Source organism: Nipponia nippon, unplaced genomic scaffold (assembly GCF_047370975.1).
Source record: "Nipponia nippon isolate SJK-2023a ecotype South Korea unplaced genomic scaffold, ASM4737097v1 scaffold_1, whole genome shotgun sequence".
Classification (NCBI taxonomy): domain Eukaryota; kingdom Metazoa; phylum Chordata; class Aves; order Pelecaniformes; family Threskiornithidae; genus Nipponia; species Nipponia nippon.
Genome location: NW_028262290.1, coordinates 53371424 through 53388282, shown reverse-complemented (window position 1 = coordinate 53388282; position 16859 = coordinate 53371424). Strand labels below are relative to the sequence as shown.

The window sequence follows — 16859 nt, the reverse complement described above, 5'->3', positions numbered from 1 at the left end:
TGTAATTAATACTACCATTTGGCTTATCTATACAAGTGTGTCACCTACCCCTCTGAGCAGTGGAAATCTACCAGAGTTCCTGATACCCAGCAGCTAGACCTCTAGTAACAACATGACACATCCTGCCTTGGGCCTTTTACCTTGAAACTTCTGCTTTTGAATGTGCCATTTTTCGTGAGTCTGAGGCATAACCTAACCACTCTCTTCAAAAGATGAATAAAGTGGGATTCTGAACTTTTGTGTTACTGAGTGGCAAGTCTGTTCTCTGAGTGCTATCTGTTTTTTTCAGCAGCTTCTTAAAGTGTGGAAAGAACTCAGTTTTCTACTAAGAGCTGCAGAAGTGTTGTATGCATTAGTTAGAGTTTATATAATCTCTGAACTATGTTTTATATTCCAGTGTTTATTGAATTCTCTCTTTTGACCAAAGAGTCTCCCTGGGAACTTCTTGCACCTGAGTATCAGCTATATAATCTCCAAGAATTCCTCAGAGGCGCAGGCTGCGGCTCAGGAGGGCACCCTCTGTTCTCCCAGCCTGCTCTGCTTTGCAGCTAGAGGTAAAGCAGGGCATCCTGATGTGATAGCATCTTGGTATGTGTAGAACCCTGGGCCTTTCTGAGATTATTTGGTGTGTAAGGCAGGAGATATACCTCCCTTGATTTTTATACTGCTTCAAGTACATAATAATACCCATTATAATCCTAGTAGTGTCTAAGAAGTAAACTTTCTAGGTAGGTATTTTTGAGACACCTCCCCTGCGTTCACTTACTATATCTCAGTGTCATACTTCTGCAACAGCAAAAGCAGAGCTTAGTTTTGTTTTGCAGGCACAAGAAAGACATGTTTCATATACATTATGCTGCTTATGCTAAGGCAGAGTACTGGAAAGAAGACACTTCGAAGATCTAGCTCTATTTACTAGATATGGCTGAACTCCCACTGAAGAAACCTTACTGTAACAAACAGCCTAGGTTCTACTGGAGGTAACCAAATTCATTGTCATGGTTAGTCAATATTCCTGAATATTTAATATATAGCTTGTTCTTAACAAGGATTTTGACATTACAAATACAAACTTCTAAAGAGACAGCATTACCATTTTGATAACAGTACATAATTTTCAGAGGGTTGCTGCCAAGGTTGACGCTCGGAGCAGTGAAATATTATTTTAGGGAAATTTCTTAGTTTTGTTTTATTCAGAAGGGGAGAAAAGTGTTTGCCCTACAAGGCCATCCATGTTCTCTCCTAATCTTCTTTGACCTTTTTGATGTCTTTACACTGTATGTAGTTTCAGCGAGTCAATGCTACTGTTGATATGCTGTCTGTACATTTTATGTAAAATATAATTTTGTGCTTAAGATAAGATTCTGGTGCTATTTAGATCCACAGAAAGTTTTGGCTTCCATGAATATTTTCCCTGGAGTGTTTTCTTAAAATTTTGAAATAGCAAAAGGCTTTCAATGATGACATAAATGCTTATGTCATGAGAAGAGTAAGTTACATCTTACTAAATCTCACAGTTTTTCTCTGTGTTTCCCTGCACACGCACAGACACACACATGATTTACACATTTCAAATATGAAAAAGAAAGGTTAGTCTCTCTACTAGAATACAGAATACCATTACCGAAGTACAATGGCTTTTTTTTTTCCTTATACCAGTTTATTTAATGATCTGATTAATTCCTCTTGACTGCAAATGTTAGGCTGGGCTCCTCTTGAGCAACTTTATTTCACAATATTTGAACCAGCACTGGGAGGAAGTAGAAATGGCATTTATAACAAAAACCATAACCGAGAAAACTCTTTGAGAGTACAAACAAAGCTCTGAGGAATGATGACTGCTCCTCTCAGAAGTCTAAAAATGTCATCAGTTACAGCTGTTGTAAAATAAGGTACAGGCAAGGTGGGTTTGATCCTGTAACAAGGGTGAAAAGGAATTGATTGAAACTGACACTAAAGAAATTCCTTAATGGTTTGATTGGGATTTAATGTTTTCGAAGAAATCTGTGATAAAACCATTGAAAATCCATTAAGAGTTGGTTGTTATAATTTATAAAATAAAAACAAGAAGGAGGATTGAGAGACTTAATTAGAGCATAATAGTGATAGCAAAACACTTTGGGTAACACGCTGTAATTGATGTTGACACTGAAATTAATGCTTCAGACATGGTATGCTACTTGAAGAGAAAATTTCAGTCATCTTAGATAGAGATGTGCTGAAAGAAAATTAGGGAACTCTGTCTACAGCTGATAACAAAACACTTAAAATCTCTGTACAGTGTTTGTTCGATAATGTTTTTATCTCCTATATATTTGGTTACTTTTTGTCCTAGACTTGTTTCTTTGCTCACGGAGTATACTCAAAGGCATTAAAGGCATAAAGGCAAAACATATAAGTATGTGATTAGAGTTCTTACTGAATGAGTCTTCTTATACATTTAAATTTATATACACGCTTAAATGCTTTGCTGGCTTCAAGTCACAAGCAAGTTAAGGTGGTCAGGAAACCAATCCATTCAAACTATTGGACTTGTTAATTTTTCTTTTACGCAGAAAAACATTGGCAGCTGATACAGAATTCACTCCAGTCTCTTCAGGCTGCAGAGACCGTTAAAGGAAATAATACATTTTCAGAAATTAATTTGACATTGTAAAAGTTCACCTTGACAAACTGGAAGCCAATTAGATGTGTGGCAATAGACAGCTACATGAAAAGACAGACCAAACTGGGTGTTTCTGAAAAGAGCAAGCTTGATGCATAGAATCTAAAAATGCTTTTTTTTCACAATGGTACTACAAACAAGAAAAAATGTACTCACTGTCCTGGTTTTGGCTGGGATAGAGTTAATTTTCTTCCTACTAGTGGGTCTAGTGCTGTGTTTTGGATTTAATATGAGAATAATGTTGATAACACACTGATGTTTTAGTTGTTGCTAAGTAGTGCTTACACTAGTCAAGGACTTTTCAGCTTCCCATGCTCTGCCAGGTGCTCAAGAAGCTGGCACAGCCAAGACAGCCGATCCAAACTGGCCAAAGGGCTATTCCATACCATATGAAGTCACGCTCAGCATATAAAGCTGGGGGAAGAAGAAGGGAAGGGGTGATGTTCAAAGTGATTACATTTGTCTTCCCAAGTAAGCGTTACATGTGATGGAGTCCTGCTTTCCTGGAGATGGCTGAACACCTGCCTGCTGATGGGAAGCAGCGAATGAATTCCTTATTTTGCTTTACTTGCACTTTATGCTTTTGCTTTGCCTGCTAAACTGTCTTTATCTCAACCCATGAGTTTTCTCACTTTTACTGTTCCAATTCTCTCCCCCATCCCACCGGGGAGGAGTGAGCAAGCAGCTGTGTGCTGTTTAGGTGCTGGCTGGGGTTAAACCACAAAACTCACAAAACACATTTTGGTGCAAAATCAGATACATGAGAACTCAGAAAGGACTGTCTAATTTTGGTGAAAAAATGGTTAAAAGGTGACAAATTTTTTATAAGGCCAAATTACAAGCTAAAATGGAAAGAGAACAGTAAATGACATGATCACTTATATTAAAGCTGGTAAAATATTCCAGCAGAATTCAAATAATACCAAAATAAATCAGATTCCTAACATTACAAAAATCAATGTATGAGTCTGTCCTGGTTTCAGCTAGGATAGAGTTAATTTTCTTCCCAGTAGCGGGTATAGTGCTGTGTTTTGGATTTAGTATGAGAATAATGTTGATAACACACTGATATTTTAGTTGTTGCTACGTAGTGCATAAGCTAGTCAAGGACTTTTCAGCTTCCCATGCTCTGCCAGGTGCACAAGAAGCTGGGAGGGAGCACAGCCAGGACAGCTGACCCAGACTGGCCAAAGGGCTATTCCATACCGTATGATGTCATGCTCAGTATATAAACTGGGGGGGAGTTGGCCGGGGGGCAGCGATCGCTGCTCGGGGACAGGCTGGGCATCGGTCAGCGGGTGGTGAGCACTTGTATCGTGTATCACTTGCTTTGTATATTATTATTGTATTAATATTATTTTATTATCATTATTATTATTACTACTACTACTATTACTACTATTGTATTTTATTTTACTTCAATTATTAAACTGTTCTTATCTCAACCCACAAGTTTTCTCACTTTTACCCTACCAATTCTCTCCCCCATCCCACCGGGGCAGCAGAGGGGGAGTGAGCGAGCAGCTGTGTGGTGCTTTGTTGCTGGCTGGGGCTAAATCACAACAGTCCTTTTTGGCACCCAGTGTGGGGCTCAAAGGGTTTGAGATAATAACAGATTAACCAGAGTGTATTAAGGAATTTGTATCTGTTAACAGTTGCTGGTCATAATATTGATTCATCTGTTCTCGGTATTAGTCTACCTGATCTGCACCATGCTCTTGGTTTTGCAGTACATGTTACAGATTGGTGCTGTTTTTTGCAGTTTGCTGTGCTCTGCAGTGATTAGTGAGGTTTTGCCTGGGAGATTTGTTATTAAAACACTGACCTTGAGCGCTATCTGGTATTTGGGTTCTGTACTGAAGCCATTACTGTACTCCGGGTACCACCTCATGGAGACAATTAGCAATTCTACCTCTTCCTCTGAGATGTTTTTTACGGAGGAAATACAGAATGACACGTTTGTTGCTTTCTTCTATGATGTTTCCTCCTTCATTACAACAACTTTTCAGTACCTTGAACATCCTTTGGTGGTTAAGATATATCTATTGGTATTTCTTGGGAATATTGTTTCAGCTTTGTCTAAGGTTAATAAGCAGTTTAAGAATATCATCCAGAGACCTGCCCCAAGGCTGGATAGTTATGAGTGGCAGGGTGTGTGGGATAGCATGGGCAAATGCCTACAACAGTGGGCACCTCCAGTGTTTTGGAACTTCACCCCTGAACAAGTGCAGAATCCTGAAAAATTAGTAGAGTATTTGGAAAAAGTATGCTGTCACCCTGGCAATTCTAGGGAGACACAAATCACTGCAATGTGCTGGGGCCTGGCCCATGCCTACCGAGCCCTGTTCAACACTATTCAGAACCCTCAAGGGGAAGAGAAGGTCTCTGGATCTGAAAACAAAATGACAGGTGCTGTGGCTACACCTGCCGCCACGACAGGCGTTGCGGCTATACCAGCCCCTGCAACAGGTACCGTGGCTCCGCCAGAGAACCAACCTGTGCCAGTATCAGTCACTCCTATACAGAATAAAAAACACACAAGAAAATCAGCTTGTTTAGTAAGGGCTGATGATGAACCAGGGCCATCACGAGAACAGAAGGAGGAAGAGGCAGAACCCATAAATGAGATGGTAACCACCCAATCACTGTCCCTGAGTGAGCTGCGAGATATACGAAAAGAGTTCCGTCGTTGTCCAGGTGAGCACATTGTCACCTGGCTGCTGCGATGCTGGGATAAGGGGGCCAATAGCCTGGAATTAGAGGGTAGGGAAGCCAAGCAGCTGGGATCCCTTGCTAGGGAAGGGGGCATTGACAAAGAAATTGGAAAAGGGGCAAAAGCCCTCAGCCTCTGGAGGCGACTCCTGTCAGGCATGAAGGAAAGGTATCCCTTCAAGGAAGATGTTATACGTCACCCAGGCAAGTGGACCACCATGGAGAGAGGTATCCAGTACCTGAGGGAATTAGCCATACTGGAGGTGATTTATAGTGACTCGGACAACAAGCAGTTATTCATAGATCCAGATGAAATCCAGTGCACACGACTCATGTGGCGGAAGTTTGTACGGAGTGCACCATCATCGTATGCAAACTCATTAGCAATAATGACCTGGAAAGATGAAGAGGGACCAACGGTGGATGAATTGGTTGGCCAACTCCAACAATACGAAGAAAGTTTCTCTTCCTCCCTACGGGCCTCTGTCTCGGCTGTGAAAAACCTGTCCCAGGAGTTACAGCAACTCAAAGAGGATATGTCCTACTCCCCACCTGTACAGACCAGTATCTCAGCCATTAGGAGCAAGCGTTCCTCTGCTCAAGAGGGAGGGTATAGTGGATACATACCACGAGCCACCCTGTGGTTTTATCTGTGTGACCACGGAGAAGACATGAGGAAATGGGATGGAGCATCTACCTCAACCCTAGAGGCACGGGTACGTGAGTTGCAAGGAAAACCAATTGCAAACGGGGGTTCTTCCAGGAAAATTGCTGCTCCAGTCTCCAGTGGGCAGCTCCCCAGACAGAGTAGAAGGGCTGATCTTACTCTCGATCTTAATGAAGGGACTTCTGATCCACATTTACAAGAAGTGAGTAGTGAATACTATGACGAGGACTAGAGGGGCCCTGCCTCCAGCCAGGTGGAGGAAAGGGATAACCGGGTTTACTGGACTGTGTAGATTCGATGGCCTGGCACATCAGACCCACAGGAGCATAAGGATTTAGTAGACACCAGTGCACAGTGTACCCTAATGCCATCAAAATATACAGGGGCAGAACCCATCTGTATTTCTGGAGTGACAGGGGGATCCCAACAGCTAACTGTATTGGAAGATGAAGTGAGTCTAACTGGGAATGAGTGGCAGAAGCACCCCATTGTGACTGGCCCAGAGGCTTTGTCCATCCCTGGCACAGACTGACTCAGGAGAGGGTGTTTCAAAGACCCAAAAGGGTAGCGGTGGGCTTTTGGTATAGCTGCCTTGTAGACAGAGGACATTAAACAGCTGCCCACCTTGCCTGATCTCTCAGAGGACCCTTCTGTTTTAGGGTTGCTGAGGGTCAAAGAACAACAGGTGCCGATCGCCACCACAACAGTGTACCAGTGGCAATATTGCACCAACCGAGACTCCCTGATTCCCATCCATAAGCTGGAGATCATCGACTGCAGAGCCAAGGAGTGATCAGCAAGGCTCACTCACCCTTTAACAGTCCCATATGGCCAGTGCAAAAGTCTAATGGAGAGTGGAGACTAACAGTAGACTATCACGGCCTGAAGGAAGACATGCCACCACTAAGCGCTGCTGTGAGGGACATACTAGAACTCCAATACAAATTGGAGTCAAAGGCAGCTAAGTGGTATGCCACAACTGATATTGCTAATGTGTTTTTCTCAATCCTTTTGGCAGCGGAGTGCAGGCCACAGTTTGCTTTCGCTTGGACGGGTGTCCAGTACACCTGGAATTGACTGCCCTGGGGTAGAAACACAGCCCCACCATTTGCCATGGCCTGATCCAGACTGCACTGCAACAGGGTGGGGCTCCAGAACACCTGCAATACACTGACAACATCATTGTATGGGGCAATACAGCAGAAGAGGTTTTTGAGAAAGGGAACAAAATAGTCCGAATCCTTCTGGAGGCTGGCTTTGCCATAAAACAAAGTCAGGCCACGGGACCTGCACAGGTGATCCAGTTTTTCAAAATAAAATGGCAAGATGGATGTTGTCAGATCTCAATGGATGTAATCAACAAAATAACAGCCATATCTCCACCAACCAGCAAAAAGGAAACACAAGCTTTCTTGGGTGTTGTGGGTTTCTGGGGAATGCATATTCCAAATTACGGTCTGATCGTAAGCCCTCTCTACCAAGTGACCCAGAAGAAGAAAGATTTCAAATGGGGCCCTGAGCAACAACAAGCCCTTGAACAAATTAAAAGGGCGATAGTTCCTGCAGTAGCCCTTGGGCCAGTCTGGGCAGGACAAGATGTAAAAAATGTGCTCTACACCACAGCCAGGGAGAACGGCCCCAGCTGGAGCCTCTGGCAGAAAGCACCAGGGGAGACTCAAGGCTGACCCTTAGGTTTTGGAGTCAGGCATACAGAGGATCTGAGGCCTGCTATACTCCAACTGAAAAAGAGATATTGGCAGCATATGAAGGGGTTCAAGCAGCTTCAGAAGTGGTTGGTACTGAAGCACAGCTCCTCCTGGCACCCTGACTGCCAGTGCTGGGCTGGACGTTCAAAGGGAGGATCCCCTGTACCACATCACACAACTGATGCTACGTGGAGTAAGTGGGTTGCACTGATCACACAACAGGCTTGAATAGGAAACTCAAGTCACCCAGGAATCTTGGAAGTGATCGTGGACTGGCCACAAGGCAAGGATTTTGTAATATCACCAGAGGACGAGGTGACATGTGCTGAGGAGGCTCCACTGTATAATAAGCTACCAGAAAATGAGAAGCAATGTGCCCTGTTCACTGATGGGTCCTGTCGTCTTGTGGGGAAGCATTGGAGGTGGAAAGCTGCTGTATGGAGTCCTGTACGACAAGTCACAGGAAATGGTGAAGGAGAAAGTGAATCAAGTCAGTTTGCAGAGGTGAAAGCCATCCAGCTGGCTTTAGATATTGCTGAACAAAAAAAGTGGCCAGTGCTCTCTCTCTATACTGACTCATGGATGGTGGCAAATGCCCTGTGGGGGTGGTTGCAGCAATGGAAGCAGAGCAACTGACAGCGTGGAGGCAAACCCATCTGGGCTGCCACATTCTGGCAAGATATTGCTGCCCGGGTAGAGAACCTAGTTGTAAACGTACATCACGTAAATGCTCACGTACCCCAGAGTCAGACCACTGAAGAACAGCAAAACAAGCAGCAGGTGGATCAGGCTGCTAAGATTGAAGTGGCTCAGGTGGATCTGGACTGGCAGCATAAGCGTGAATTATTTCTAGCTTGGTGGGCCCATGACACCTCAGGCCATCAAGGAAGAGATGCAACATATAGATGGGCTCGTGATCGAGGGGTGGACTTGACCATGGACACTATTGCACAGGTTATCCATGAATGTGAAACATGCACTGCAATCAAGCAAGCCAAGCGGTTCAAGCCTGGACAATGGACTATTAAAAGACTACACTGATAGCAATGGGTGGTGGGACATTCAAACATTGGTATACAAATTTAGCAAAAGCCACCTGGTTAGTCAGCTCTGGGGGATCTACCAATTGAGGGGTCCGGCCCAATCAAAATTTTTACGTACTATAGAAAGGGATAAAGTCCCTGTAGTGGGACTTCCCCAGCATAAAAAATATGCTGGGGAAGACAGTCTGGTTTATTCCTGCCTCAGGCAAATGTAAACCCATTCATGAGATTGCTTTTGCTCAAGGACCTGGGTGCACTTGGTGGGTGATGCGGAAGGATGGGGAAGCCCGATGTGTACCTCAAGGGGATTTGATTTTGGGTGAAAACAGCCAATGAACTGAATTGTATGATGTTAATTGCTATATAATACTGTATGTCATCACCTTTATGGTTGCTATATGCCATATCAACAGTATACAGTAAGAATCACCCAGATTAATGAAGAATGAACTTTGAGGAAACTGAGCAGAGTGCAGAGGTGATAGAACCAGAAGTGGCTTCAGCATACAACAATCCACCACACACAATCTCTCCTGCCCTGAAAGACTGTTATGACAGATGGAGCCCAAAGTTGTGGACTAAATGAACTCAACAAATGTTTTAGAGGGATAGCCCATAGACTAAAGAAATGATATCTATGTTTGTGTGTATATATATATATATCAAAGGACTGAAAAAGTGGTGGTGACTAATTGGAATGTATTGGAAAGTGTAAGACCTGGGCATGACATAGATGGTATAGAATAAGGAGTGGATACTGTCCTGGTTTCAGCTAGGATAGAGTTAATTTTCTTCCTAGTAGCGGGTATAGTGCTGTGTTTTGGATTTAGTATGAGAATAATGTTGATAACACACTGTTTTAGTTGTTGCTAAGTAGTGCATAAGCTAGTCAAGGACTTTTCAGCTTCCCATGCTCTGCCAGGTGCACAAGAAGCTGGGAGGGAGCACAGCCAGGACAGCTGACCCAGACTGGCCAAAGGGCTATTCCATACTGTATGATGTCATGCTCAGTATATAAACTGGGGGGGAGTTGGCCGGGGGGCAGCGATCGCTGCTCGGGGACAGGCTGGGCATCGGTCAGCGGGTGGTGAGCACTTGTATCGTGTATCACTTGCTTTGTATATTATTATTGTATTAATATTATTTTATTATCATTATTATTACTACTACTACTACTATTACTACTATTGTATTTTATTTTACTTCAATTATTAAACTGTTCTTATCTCAACCCACAAGTTTTCTCACTTTTACCCTACCAATTCTCTCCCCCATCCCACCGGGGCAGCAGAGGGGGAGTGAGCGAGCAGCTGTGTGGTGCTTTGTTGCTGGCTGGGGCTAAACCACGATAGAGTCTAATCAGAAAATGACAGCACAGTTTTGTGAGGTTCTGTTGTCTTGCAAGGTCCTTCTGGACTGAAGCTCTGTGCTTTGGGGTGTCAGCCACTTCCTCTCATTAAGGATGGCATTTTCTGGGACCTCCTTTCTGTCTCATCATATACATCATCAACAAATGTATTGAACAACCATGGCCCCAGTTTTGATGTCTGAAGTAGATTGCTTGTCCCCAGCCACAAAATGGATGTTGCCCTCTTTGTACTTGATGGTCTGACCAAATTTGCAGCCCATCTAGCAGTCTGTCCAGCCCAAGATTACTTGGTTTCCTGCTCAGGAGGCTGTCAGAGACAATGTCAAAAGCATTATGAAAGTTGAGCCATATGACATGCACCACTATCCCCTTGCCCACAGAGCGAGGCATTTCATTGTAGAAGGCAATCAGGCTGACCAACCATGATTTGCCTTTGGTAAATCCACCCTGATCGTTTCTGATTACCTTTTTGTCCTCTCTGTGTTTGCAGGGCTGGGGGTAAGGCTGATCAGTCTAGAGTTTTCTGCATTCTCATTTTTCTTAAAGATGGGCATATTGTTACCTTTTTCCCAACCATCAGAGACCTCACCCAATAGCCATTTTTTTCAGAGATGGTAGACAGTGTACCAGTCATCTCTTTCAGCACCCTTGGTTGGATCCCACTTGGCCCCATGGATTTGAATACGACCAACTTCCTTACACCATCACTAACCGTGTTGCCCTCCACTAATGGCTGCCCCTCTGTTTCTGAGACTGGATCAGTATATGAGATGTTTGGGAGCAGGTTTTGGCTGTGAACACTGAGGCAAACAAGGCATTAAATGTTTTAGTCATTTCTGTATCAGCCATCATGAGGTTGCTTTTTCCCATTTGTCAATGGACCAATATCTTCTTCAAACTTTTGTTCCGAGCACTCCCAGGGAATCTCTTCCTGTTACTCAATATGTCCCTACCTATTTTTAGCTTCATCTGAGCACTGGCCTTTCTGATGTTGTCCTTAAGTGCTGGAACAATGCTTTTACATCCTCCTTTGTTGCTTGTCCTCATTTCCACTTCTTATATGCTCTTCTTTTGTATCTTAATTCACTGAGTACACTTGTACTCAGACAGGTGGACCTTTCACTGAAAGTCCTAGTATTTCTGTCCAACAGGATAGTTTTTTTCCTGAACTCGCAGTAAGTTGTCTTTATAAAATCAGCCCAACTCTCCAAGGCACCTGTCTCCTTCATGGTGACTTTCCAGTGAATTCTGCTTAGAAATTCTCTAATGAATTCAAAGTTTGCAAGTTCAGACTCCTAACTCTGCAGCTCCCCTTCCCAGGCATCCTCTAGATCCTGAAGTCAATAATTTCATGGTCACTGCAACCCCAACTGTTGTCTATAGCCACATTTGCCATCAGTTAGTCCTTGTCTGTGAGCAGCAGGTCAAGTACAGCCTTGATACTGCTGGCTCTGCTGGCATTTGTATTAGGAAATTGCACTGATGTCCTCTAGGAACTTGTTGGACAAAAAGTTTCAGATCTTTTCTGCTTAAATTTAGTTGATATTGGCCTACCAAAGTTATATCTTTCATCTTTCCTCATTGTCTTTAAAATTGTTTTTTACAGGTAATGACACGTGATGTATTGGAGTGACAAATAACTAAAGCAGCAAACCCTGATTGTAACCTTTTTCTCTTTTTTTAGTTTGAAAAAGTCATTCCAGTCTTCGCATGTCTGAGGACAACAACAAAATCCTGGGAGTCAGTGAGCTTGCTGATATTTCAAAATTCCTGCTGTCTCTGTTTACAGGCTTACTATTATATATTGTTAAGCTTGGGTGAGATATTCAGGACTGCATTCAACTAAAGTAAAGACATTCCTTGCCATGGGGAGAATTAATCACAAAAAACCACACAGATAAAATAAGATGCCGTGGGAAAGCTTGAGGAAGGAATTAATACAGAGGTTTCTGTAGCTTTATTTTTCCTTTTCTGTTTTCCAATTTCTTAATCCCACTCTCAGAAGTGGCATGGAAAGAAAGCATGTTGATACTCAGGCATGGTTTGTGATCATTGCAGTCATGGAAAACAGTGAGTCTTTGGAGGGATCTAAATAAAAAGGTTGTGCTGTCTCTGTGAAAATGAAAGCAAGAAACAGACCAAAAACTCAAGCAAGGAAGTGAAGGAAGGAAATTAATGCACTAGGGATAATAATACAGCTGAGGTGAGGAAGCTCCTTTGTGCAGGGTAATCAGATGGGTGCCAGAATAAACAAGTGCCAGGAAAGAGAGCACGCTGTGCAGATCTGAGTGGTGCAGGGGAATGACCTACTACAGATCCACACCTGTGCTGCATAAGCTGGTTTAGCTGTCTGACACATGGCCAACAAGCCAATGGGCTAGTCTGGTGCTTTACCTGGATTAACTAACCCTGCCTTTGAGCTAACTAACCCAGTTAGAGTACACTCTGCTTTCATGGCCATAATTCTTACATGCTTCTGAAGCACCACGAGTTGTGCCTGCCTACCGCTGTGCTGTACACTGCAGATATCCCATGGGAGGTTTGGGTTAGAAACACTTCTGAGGGTGCAGGTTTCTGCTGGAGAGTGTGTTTCAGGAAACAGATCCATTTGGGAAGAACATACCAATTTTGTCCATTAATGATGGGGAATTATGAAACCATTCTGACATTTCGTTACAACACAATCAAAATGTCTGTATTGGTAATGCCCCAAAATGTTGTTTTGCCCCTTGTCCATTTGGACTTTGTTATGGCAATGTTTATGTTGTGGTAATCAACCATCTGTTTTTTGTATTCTTTGTGAAATTCAGGACAATAAGTAAAAGCATTGTCAACTAAATTTCTTTTGATGAGCTTGCACTGAACTATTTCAGAAATCAGGCTTCAGAGTAGTGTTTGAATTTTCATTCTAAATTGACATGGAGAGGGACTTTTCAAGTATTGGAATCTCATGAAATGTCACATCTTTTTCTCCATTAGGTCTCATTCTGACCTTATCCAAGAAGAGAAGGTGTGTGACACAAGATTGAAGAAGTCCCAGCTATGAATTTTCTTCTGAAATGAAGAAAACCACTTTCTGTCAACTTTGCCCTTTCTCCGATGAATGCAGCCCTCTAGATACTAGTATAAGCAGATGGCACGGGTAGAGTAAATTCTACTGAGTTCTTGTGTAAATGGTGTGCAGCTTGCAGGGCTTGTCAGGTTTCTCATTTTTCACTTTTAAAGGTCATTGTTACATGTCAAAAAATTTATGATGCCATTGGAGAGGGTTCATCTGTGTGTACCTGCTTAGAAAGAAGATGGTGCAACTTGTAATTAATGCAGAAGAAATACTATATTGCTCTCCACCAGAGTTTAATGCAGAAACAGGGCAGATATGCGCCTCATTGTAAGCACTTTTCGTTATTTAAATTGTCATTTTTGTCCCTTAGATTGGAAAGCTAATACAGTGTCCACTCAAAACAGTTCATCAGGGACTTGCAGTTGCTTCCAGGCACCTGTGGTGGGTTGACCCTGGCTGGACACCAAGTGCCCACCAAAGCCACTCTATCGCTCCCCTCCTCAGCTGGACAGGGGAGAGAAAGCATAATGAAAGGCTGGTGGGTTGAGGTAAGGACAGGCAGAGATCACTCACCAATTACCATCATGGGCAAAACAGACTCGACTTGGGGAAAATTAATTAACTTATTACCAATCAAATTAGAGTAGAATAATGAGAAATAAAAGCTAAATCTTAAAGCACCTTGATCCCACCCCTCCCTTCTTCCTGGGCTCAACTTCACTCCCAATTTTCTCTACCTCCTCCCCTCCAGTGGCACAGGTGGACGGGGAATGGGGGTTGTGGTCAGTTCATCACACGTTGTCTCTGCTGCTCCTTCCTCCTCAGGGAGAGGACTCCTCACACTCTTCCCCTGCCCCAGCATTGGGTCCCTCCCATGGGAGACAGTCCTCCACAAACTTCTCCAATGTGGGTCCTTTCCACAGGCTACAGTTCTTCACGAGCTGCTCCAGCGTGGGAGCCTTCCACGGGGTGTAGTCCTTCAGGAAGAGACTGCTCCAACGTGGGGTCCCCGTGGTGTCACAAGCCCTGCCAACAAACCTGCTCTAGTGTAGGCTCCTCTGTCTTCATAGGTCCACAGGTCCTGCTAGGAGCCTGCTCCAGCGCATGCTTCCCACGGGGTCACAGCCTCCTTTGGGCATCCACCTGATCCAGTGTGGGGTCCTCCATGGGCTGCAGGTGGAGATCTGCTCCACCGTTAACCTCCATGGGCTGCAGGGGAACAGCCTGCCTGACCATGGTCTTCACCAGGGGCTGCAGGGGGAATCTCTGCTCCAGCACCCGGAGCACCTCTTCCCCCTCCTTCTTCACTGACCTTGGTGTCTGCAAAGTCTTTCCTCTCACATATTCTCACTCCTCTCTCCAGCTACAGTTTTGCTCAGGTTTTTTTCCCTCCCCTTCTTAACTATGTTATTGCAGAGGCACTACCACTGTCACTGATGGGCTCAGCCTTGGCCAGTGGTGGGTCTGTGTTGGAGCCAGCTGGCATTGGCTGTATTGGACATAGGGGAATCTTCTAGCAGCTTCTCACAGAAGCCACCCTTGTAACTCCCCTGCTACCAAAACCTTGCCACGCAAATCCAGTACAGCAACTTTTCTGTACTCTCTGCAGATGAAGCTGCAGCCCTCTGAAATCATTAACCCACACCGTGTAGTACAAAGTAGTACAGAGAGGTAGTATAGAGAGGTGGTACCACCTTCAGGCCGGAAAACCTGAGACAACTGACTTTAAAGCTTTCCTATCTGTAGAAATGATGGCCTTTCCACTGACAAAAGCTGGTCTTGCTCCATTATCTTGTTAATGCTTTGCCAGCTTATACCAGCTGAAGATTTACCTCTAACCAAGCACTTCAATGTTGTCAGGCATTTTTCAGTAGTTGCTTTCCACATTAGCCATTCCTCTGAATAAATCAAAATAGCTAAACTAAATAAATTTTATCTGTCAATGGAAGCATGAGGAAAAAAGAAATACCTATGCACCTCACTGTTTGATATCTCCATTTTTCTCAGGAAGCTGAAATAGTTCGTGGTTTTCTTGGCTCATTTTATTTGCAGTCTTGAACAGACTGTCTGACAGAGTAAGAACAGCGTAATATCAAACCAAATGAGAAGGGCCAGAGGGTATTTATTTATATGTAGGGACAGGCAATCTCTGTTTTCTAAAGAGAACAGGGCTAAACTCAAGAAATATAACAAGGCACTGCTACTTATCTCAATGAGGTTCACATGGGGTTATTTCCAATCTATTTTGTATTTTCTACCCTTTTTAAGGCACATGAATATCCAAGCAAAAAGAAAAAGGGGGGGGGGGGCAAGGGGAGGAAAAAAAGGCACTGTTCCTCTTTTCAGCTACAGCAAAATTATTTAGGCTGATGTTATACATCCCCAAGGAGACCATGTTCTGTAGCTGAAGCCAGGGAAGGATTACTCAAAATGAAAATTGCCGATAACAACTTCCTCCAAATCACAGCTAGCCATTCTACCAACTGCCATCCTAGGAGGCACCAAAAACACAGCTAGCTCAACACATAACTAGCAATTACTTTCATCCTTCTCCCCTTATTTACTCTTGTAAAGGACTCATTAAGCTGAGGAATGACAACGTTTCCGTACTGAGCCTTTTTGATTACTTTCCTTCCCAACCTGAATTTATTTCTCATGACCTTTAGAACTATCAGTTTAGATTTTTCCCTTTAGTCATTTGGGCTTGTGCTTGACTGAAGCATCCTTCTAGCTGTGAACATGCTAGTGCAGTGACCTGGTGTGGCCCTTACATTGGCGGGCTCCATTTCAAAAATCCGACACTGCAGAACTGTCTAATCCAAAACCCAGAACAGACTTCTCATTCTGTGGGATATTTATTAGCTTAGCTTGTGAAGTAGGAGGTTTAATAAAGTGCTTTTCCCCCTTTACATTATGGTCCTTTTTTTCCCCTCCATGAACTATTTGAAGAAAGGGTAGATCTTTCAAATGAGTGTAGCAGGGAGAAAATATAAAACGGTTGTCAGGCTCCAGTATGAAGACCTAAGGTTGTTGATTTGAAGGTAAAATGTCAGTGCCTTGTTAATTAAAACTCCCAGGAGAATTCTACATTTTTTAATCTGGAGATGTCTCTGTGTGATTGAGCTCATAAATATTTTCTTTGCATCTCTTTCCCTTTCCCCACCCTAAAGAAAATGAACATATTGCAATGTTACAAACCTGTTCCAGATTTAAAAAAAGTAAATGGATTTCATTCATTTCCCTTCTGGACATTGATTTTGGCCTTCCTTTGTTTCGCTTTGTTATTTCTACTTCTGTCTTAATACAACATTGTATTCCTCCACATCCTTATTTAGTAAAAAATGAACCTGTGGCAAGACTAAAAAATGTGAAGATGAATTAGTGATGCCACTACTCAGTGATAATGTTAACATAACAGCTTATGATAATGTTGATCAATGACGGGCTCTTCCTATTACAGTGTAAGTGCATTGTTCCAAAATGTGGATGCTTAAAATCTATAGATCATTTTTCTTTCACTGATAATTTTTCAGGGTGATCTTTTGCCTAGAAAAGGTTATATTTATCACTTTTATATTTTATCAGCATGAAAAATACATTCTTGCTTTTTTTCTTCAGAATTTGTTATTATGTTGA

The 16859-nt window shown here is 43.1% G+C and overlaps 1 protein-coding gene and 1 long non-coding RNA gene across 2 annotated transcripts; both read left to right on the top strand.

Moving 5' to 3' along the window:
- The first annotated feature begins 4386 nt into the window (after positions 1-4386).
- Positions 4387-9571, top strand: LOC148057382 (uncharacterized). Its single transcript, XM_087736258.1, has one exon. The coding sequence runs from the start codon at positions 4399-4401 to the stop codon at positions 6274-6276; it is 1878 nt and encodes a 625-aa protein (XP_087592384.1). The 5' UTR covers positions 4387-4398; the 3' UTR covers positions 6277-9571.
- A 280-nt stretch (positions 9572-9851) lies between these two features.
- Positions 9852-15502, top strand: LOC148057381 (uncharacterized). Its single transcript, XR_015699637.1, has 3 exons — positions 9852-9880; positions 11847-11902; positions 13142-15502. It is a non-coding gene; the product is annotated as an uncharacterized LOC148057381 (long non-coding RNA).
- The last annotated feature ends 1357 nt before the right edge of the window (positions 15503-16859 follow it).

Coding starts and splice junctions, on each gene's coding strand:
- LOC148057382 (XM_087736258.1), top strand. CDS start 4,399: ATGTTACAGATTGGTGCTGTTTTTTGCAGTTTGCTGTGCTCTGCAGTG.